The sequence below is a fragment of the Mus caroli genome, chromosome 17, assembly GCF_900094665.2.
Source record: "Mus caroli chromosome 17, CAROLI_EIJ_v1.1, whole genome shotgun sequence".
In the NCBI taxonomy this organism is placed as follows: domain Eukaryota; kingdom Metazoa; phylum Chordata; class Mammalia; order Rodentia; family Muridae; genus Mus; species Mus caroli.
The window spans coordinates 33,959,419-33,966,594 of NC_034586.1; the positions used below are offsets into that span (position 1 = coordinate 33,959,419).

Here is a 7,176-nt window from a genome sequence, read left to right on the forward strand (position 1 = left end):
TGGCCTCGAACTCAGAAATCCGCCTGCCTCTGCCTCCCGAGTGCTGGGATTAAAGGTGTGCGCCACCACGCCCGGCTCTGTTTCCACTCTTGTAAAGTATTCCAGATGCATACCCTTTAAAAACTGGTCATTTATTGGTGATGGGCACTATCTACTTTGAGAACACCCAGGCTTGCCTGGGAGCATGGAGTGTAAAATGTAAACTGTTACTCTAAGTAAAAGGGGTGGTGGATGTGTGTTCACCTGCTTTTGACTTAAGAATTCTGAGGTTAAGATTCATGCTACCACTCCTGGCCCAAGACTCCCTCCTTATACTAGTACTGGGGAAGGCAAACTTCTTTTACATATGTTTAAAGGAAAAATTACAAAATTCTAAAACTCACTTTGACAGAGTTTTGGTGGTGTGCATACAACAGCAGCAAGACACTTAGTAATTCAGAAATGCCTTGAGGAGAGCAAAGCACTCTGCAAGGAGCAAGCTCATTCTCTGGACTACTGGCTTGCAAAAGCAGAGTCGTATTATAATAAAAGAATGATGGAGAGAATGAAAAAAGACACAGGTGGTGAAACAAAGACAAAAGTGCAAGAGGAACCACCACCACCACCACCGCCACGACACACAGAGAGACAGAAACAGCATTATTGGGTGCCTGAGAGAGAGAAGAAGCAAATAGAAAGGCACATTCATAGAACAGGCCATGCCAGAGAATTTACAGACAAACCCTGGAGACAGCCACGACTCTTCAGTGAAACAACACTACCCAAAATTGTGCTAGAGGGGAAAAGCATCCCGCCGCAAACACAGAAAAGAAGGCAGGCACACGAGAGAGAACTGCTCCAAATTAAAGATCATCGGGAGCGCATGATTCGAGGGAGGGAACTTCTACAGCAGAGGCTCAAAGATAGAATCTTGAGAAAAAGCCTGAGCCAGATCCCACTTCCTGAGAAGCGTGATCAAGTGAAGAAACAGAAAAAAGAGTTTGAGAGGGTAGTTGCATACCCACTATTCCAGCCATCCTGTACCAGTCGGATTAAAGTAGATGTTCTTATGGAAAAATCTCAGGATGAAGAGGACTTGAGCACAATTATAAAACCTTTTGGAAGGAGATTCTTAGCTGTACCACCCTTTTTGAGAACTCAAATAGGAAAAATAAAAGATCTGTAAAGTTTTAGAGCTTTGCTAATGGAACCATGTTTCTTCTGCGATGTGTGTTTGGGGGAGAGGGGTGTGGAGAGGGGTTGTGGAGAAGGGTTGGCTGTCCTGGAAAACTCTGGCCTCAAACTCAGAGTTTTGCCTGCCTTTATCTCCCAAAGCCTGGGATTAAAGGTGTACATACCTACCACCTGTCTGAAAACATGTAAACATGTTTCTTATATGAATCTATCTTTTGTGTTCTGGTTGTCTGGGTTTGTTTGCTTGTTTTAAAGGTTTATTTAATGAGTAGTCTATCTGCAAGTACACTGGCACACCAGAAGAGGGCATCAGATCACATTAGAGATGGGTGCAAGCCACCATGTGGTTGCTGGGAATTGAACTCAGGACCTCTGGAAGAGCAGCCAGTGCTCTTACTCGCTGAGCCATCCCTCCAGCCCTGAGTGGTATGATTTCTATTACACACATACATAGTTAGCAGATAGTCTAGACCTGAAAGTTTGCCTAGCTATTTTCTAATTTATATTTGTTCAAATTATCCTTTCAAGAGTGTTTAGATCATAGTTATTTGTTGTGAGTAGTGTGTGTATACGTGCACTGCATGCATATGTGCATGCGTCCATGTGTGCATGTGCATGCATGTGAGTGTGCATCTGTGTGTGTGTGTGTGTGTGTGTGTGTGTGTGTCTAGTCAATGTGGAGGTTAGAGGTGGTCCTCTCCTGTCTTTTACGTCTGAAGATTCAACTTAGGTCATCAGGCTTGGCAACAAGAGCCTTTATGTACTGAATCATTGCCAGCCCTGTTTATCCTGTTAAACATTGCTTTCTTATTTATTTATAAAGTGAGAACAGCTTTAAGGGATTTATGGAAAATGAAGAACATTGTAGGACATTATTACTGTTGTTTCATAGATGTTAGCTCTCCCAGCTGAGAAGACCTAGTTCAATAATGGTGAAGGAGGGATTTTTCTCATTTGCCCAGGTGTACTGGCTGGTTTTGTGTGTCAACTTGACACAGGCTGGAGTTATCCCAGAGAAAGGAGCCTCCCTTGAGGACATGCCTCCATTAGAACCAGCTGTAAGGCATTTTTTTCTCAGTGATCAAGGTGGGAGGGCCCCTTGTGGGTGGTACCATCTCTGGGCAGGTAGTCTTGGGTTCTATAAGAAAGCAAACTGAGCAAGCCAGGGGAAGCAAGCCAGTAAGTAACATCCCTCCATGGCCTCTACATCAGCTCCTGCTTCCTGATCTGCTTGAGTTCCAGTCCTAAATTCCCTTAGTGATGAACAGCAATGTGGAAGTGTAAGCTGAATAAACCTCAACTTGATTCTTGGTCATGATGTTTTGTGCAGGAATAGAAACCCTGGCTAAGACACCCAGTACTTCCAGTTCCAAGATGTCAAGATGGTATAGTGAGACTCTGTCTTAAACAAAAAACCAAAAACCACAAACAAAACCAAAGGTTAAGGAAGTCTGGTGAAGAGTCAATATTCTCTGTATAACCAAGTGGGTGCAGAAGCTGCTAGTGTTCAGATCAGAGAACTGCAAGGATGTAGACAAAGATGTCCCAGGCTATGCATCAGCTTCACTTATGGCATGTTATATAAGTGATTCTGGTTGCCAGGTATGGAGGCTCATATATGTCTTCCTAGGGCTCCAGAACAGGGAAAGAGGGGCTGCAGAGACTCCAAGGCCCATATAGATTTGTGTGTCTACTTTCGTTGTTGTGACACAATACCCAACATGAGCAACTTAAAGGAAGAAGTTTATTACAGGTTGTGATTTAAGAGGGTACAGTCCATCTCAGCACAAGGCATGCTGGAGCACATGGCAGCAGGAACCCGTGCCTGGGATCCTTCAGACTTCAGTAGATCAGGAGGCAGAGAGTAGAGATCATCTTATCTGGCTTTCTCTTGTTCTTTTATCCTTGGGCCCCAATGGAAGGGACGATGTCACACACATTTGGGGTGGGCCTTCCATCCTCAATTAATCTCTGGAAACACTCTTACGGATGTGACCAGAATTGCATCTCCCAGGAGATTCTAAATCCAGTCAAGTTGATGAAGGTTCATCATTTCAGCTACATAGTGAGTTCCAAGCCAGCCTGGGATGCTCTTAACAAACAAACAAACAAACAGAAAAAGGCAGAATGAGTCCTGGGCTACATCCCAAATAGTTTAAATGGGAGATCTGGAAAGAGTCTTTGGTATTTTGGGACAAGATTTGAGACCATTGATGTTAGTGGTGAGAACAGTGTGTGATAGAAATGGGTTTTATATGGGCATTACATTTTGGCAGCAGCAGTGGGATTTGGGGGTAGAGGTGGGAGGATAGCTGTAAATGAAAAGGGAGGGAGTTGCCATGTTGACAGATACACCATCTTCTCTCCCATGAGGGGTAGCAATTACGTAAAGAGCGTCTCTAACTGGCTGCTATCTGAAAGGTCCCCAAGCTGATTTCTTACCTTGAGGTACAAATAATAGAATCCAAATTCTTTTTTTTTATAAAGATTTATTTGTTTATTATATGTAAGTACACTGTAGTTGTCTTCAGACACTCCAGAAAAGGACGTCAGATCTTGTTATGGATGTTATGGATGGTTGTGAGCCACCGGGATATGAACTTAGGACCTTCAGAAGAATAGTCAATGCTCTTAACCACTGAGCCATCTCTCTCCAGCCCCCAAGAATCCAAATTCTTATCATTTAAAAAATAAAGGAATTCAATATATGATATTGGAGTGCTGGTATCTAAGGGAGAACAGGAGAAAGCCCGAACAGAACTGACAAGCTCACACAGGATCCATGGGACACAGGGATCACCTTACTGACACCCTGGCACTGACCTTTATGGCTGGGACGTCTTCCATGGAATCTGTGTCAATGTCACCCTTCCCAAATCCATTCTCTGCAGCTCCAGCTTTTTCTTATCACTATGAGCTGGGTCAAGTTCCAGCTGGGTCAAGGTCCGGCATGTGGTCATTCAGCTGGTGGAGCTGAGAACTCATGTGGTATCCAGCTGTAGAAATGTTTGGGAAAGTGACAAAGCTCTCTGGTTCCTTTCTATACTCTAGGTGATTTCCTAGTGTGTAAAGAGACTCAAGAGCTGGGACAGAATGGTACAAGGTAGAAATACAAGATGAAAGCAGATTCCTGGGAAAGTTATCTTGCCACATAGGGCAAGAGAATGACTGGTAAGGATGCAGGATGGTGATGTCCTTGAGGAACACCCCTCCCCAGGTCCCTGGACTGTACAAGAGGGCTAGTGCAGCCAGTCATGGTGGGACACACCTTTAATCCCAGTATTCAGGAGGCAAAGGCAGGTGGATCTCAGAGTTTGAAAGCAGCCTAGTCTACATAGTCAGCTCCAGGACAGCCAAGGGTTATAGAGATTCTGTCTCAAAAATAACAACAGCAACAACAACAACAAAAGGTGCTATACAGAGTCCTGGGTTGGGTAAGCACTTATATATAGATGAGTCTCAATGTAATAAAATGAGCAATGAACACATTTCCATGTAGGGCTTCAAATCTATGTAAACCCTCAGACACAATCCCTTCCCTACCTGCTCTCTTCTTCCTCGTCATCACAATGGCAATCAGTGCTCCAATGATGATAACCCCAAGGAGAACTACACCAACAGTTATTCCAACCACAGGCCAAGGAGGTGGTGGTTCTAGGAAGAAAGAAAGGGAAAGAGAGGGAAGAGTTCAAGGGATCTAATCCCCAGCTCCTAGCACAGACTTTACTCAGGAGTCTCTCCTTAATAACAGGCTCTGTGCTCAAACTTCTCCTTACCCCATCTCAGGGTGAGAGGCTCAGGCAGTCCCTCAAGCTCCACACAGCATGTATATTTATTTCTGCTCCTCCCAGAAGGTACCACCAGAGCTGCCCACTTCTGGAAGTTTCTATCCCCTGCAGGCCTGGTCTCCACAAGGTCCATGTCCTGGGTCAGGTCCTCCTCATCCCTCTGCCAGGTCAGCATGATGTCAGCAGGGTAGAAGTCCAGGGCCCAGCACCTCAGAGTGACTTCACCTTCATGTCTGGGGTGATGGGTCACAAGTACCTTTGGGGGTGGGGGTCTGAAAAAAAAAGTTTGGTAAATTTAAGCATTGTGCATTGTTTTGGGGATTTAAGCAGTATTTGTGCCCCTGTCCTGGCAATGAACAGGAGAATCAAGATGAGAAGGGATGCAAACCCCAAACAAGTAGTCTACACCAGGCATCAGTATACTCCGTTCCTTGGAAAAGTCTAATTTTATAGTAAGGCAATTCGAAGAAGAAAACTCCCAAGTTTTCAACCATGAAAAGAGGGTGTCTGGGTGGAGGGCATAGAGACTCAGCACCACTTAAGTCAGACCTCCAAAAATATTGGGTGTGAGCAGAGAACCTAGCTTATGGGAGGCCATAGTTCACAACGGGCTGCAGGTTGAAGGAAGTGGCTATTGGTTATTTCAGGAATCTTCTATCTTATTCTCTTGAGAGACTCTGAACTGTCCTGAAAGAAGGGTGAGCCCCAGGACAGTCACTCTCTGGTGCTGGGTCAGGAAAACCAGGAGTTCTCTTCCAACTCTGGAAGCAAGAGAGTGGTAGTATTTCAGCTGTCCCATTTTCCTTGCCCCGTGGAAGTATGCTCCCTCCTCAGTGCAGATAAAGGAGTTACTTTCAGGCCCTGATACCTGAGCGCTGTACAGTCCCCTTCCCTATCTCCAAGTGCCCCAGTAGCCACTAAACACAAGAGACTTTCAAGAAGTGGCTGAAGGCCTCTGCTACAACCTTCTGCCTCCCACTGTCGCTGGGTGATCTGAGCCGTACTGTGTGCCACAGTCCATGTTTTCTGGTCCGAGTTCAGGCTGATATAATAGGGGCCATCAAAAGCATGTCTATGGTGCCCACGGAGGAGGCGTCGGTCTGGCCCCATGTCGCAACCGATTAAACACTGGAAGGTGTGAGAAACTGCTGCAAAGGTTCTGTGCTCAAACTTCTCCTTACCCTCATCTCAGGGTGAGAGGCTCAGGCAGTCCCGCAAAGTCAGCCCCGCCCACCCATGGAATTTTCACCTACACTGGAAACCAGCCCTCGCTCCACTATTCTCTTGGGTTCCCGGTCTCTGCAAACTCCCCACCCCCTGGCCAAACCTAGGGTCTGGAACCCTGGGCGACTTGGATTGCTCCGTGGAGATGTGAAGGGGTCACTCACAGTTATCGCTCTGGTTGTAGACCTGAACTGCGAATCGCAGGTTTTCTCGGGCCCTGTGTGAATAGCTCTCCACTTTCCTTCTTTCCATCTCCAAATACGCAGGCCCCATCTGCTTCACCCAGGGCCCTAGCGCCTGGATCCTCTGAGTAGCTCCATCACTGTCAAAGCGCATAAACTGCATGTAGTTCACGTAGCCAACAATGAAGACAAGGGAATCTCGAAGACCGGGTCGAAACACGGTCGTGGTTACCAAATACCGCAAGGAATGTGAACCTGCAGACAGAGCGCGGTGAGACCCCGACCTCATCCTGGGAATCTCTGGTGGGTCCTTGGGTCAAAAGGGGTTCAGGGCACCGGACTCCGAACATAGGATGGAGAAGGGAACTGGAGAGTATTGCTGGGCGATGAGAAGGAGCAGCTTCCTGAGTGCTGTCCGGAGCTGTTTCCCTCCAGACCCACACTAACCAGCAAAGCCCTGGCTCTTGGTCTGGATCGGAGCCAGGAATGCTGAGAGCAGCAGGAGGGTGGCACAGGGCACTGTAGGCCCCATCCTTGATGTGTGGAAAATCTGGGGGGACTGAGACTTTGTTCCTCTCTGTGGAGTTTCTACCACTGTGGGTTGTGGGAAGAAACACTGTGGCTGTGAGTAGTTCTCCAAAATTCCTACACGCACTGGGAGTGAGCACACGGGTCCAGATGGAAGGACAGCACAACTGACACAGTTTGTAAGCTACCCAGAGAGAATTCAGAAGGGACAAGGGACTTCCCAACCTATGGCTTCCCCACCACAGTCACCTTGAAGACAAAAACCTCAGACTGGGGACTTA

At 46.6% G+C, this 7,176-nt stretch overlaps 1 protein-coding gene and 1 pseudogene across 3 annotated transcripts in view; one reads left to right on the forward strand and one right to left on the reverse strand.

Moving 5' to 3' along the window:
* LOC110283732 (putative uncharacterized protein ZNRD1-AS1) overlaps positions 1-1,380 on the forward strand; it is a 7,365-nt gene extending 5,985 nt beyond the window's left edge. For 2 of the 3 annotated variants that reach the window (XM_029471227.1, XM_029471226.1), the window contains exon 3: positions 392-1,380. In XM_029471227.1, the coding sequence (XP_029327087.1) occupies positions 533-1,165 (633 nt within the window). In that variant the 5' untranslated portion in view covers positions 392-532 and the 3' untranslated portion in view covers positions 1,166-1,380. The remainder of the gene's footprint in view (positions 1-391) is intronic. The other variant, XM_021149186.2, reaches the window with a different exon arrangement.
* Positions 1,381-4,007: 2,627 nt separating this feature from the next.
* Positions 4,008-6,899, reverse strand: LOC110312228 (annotated as a pseudogene).
* Between the last annotated feature and the right edge of the window lie 277 nt (positions 6,900-7,176).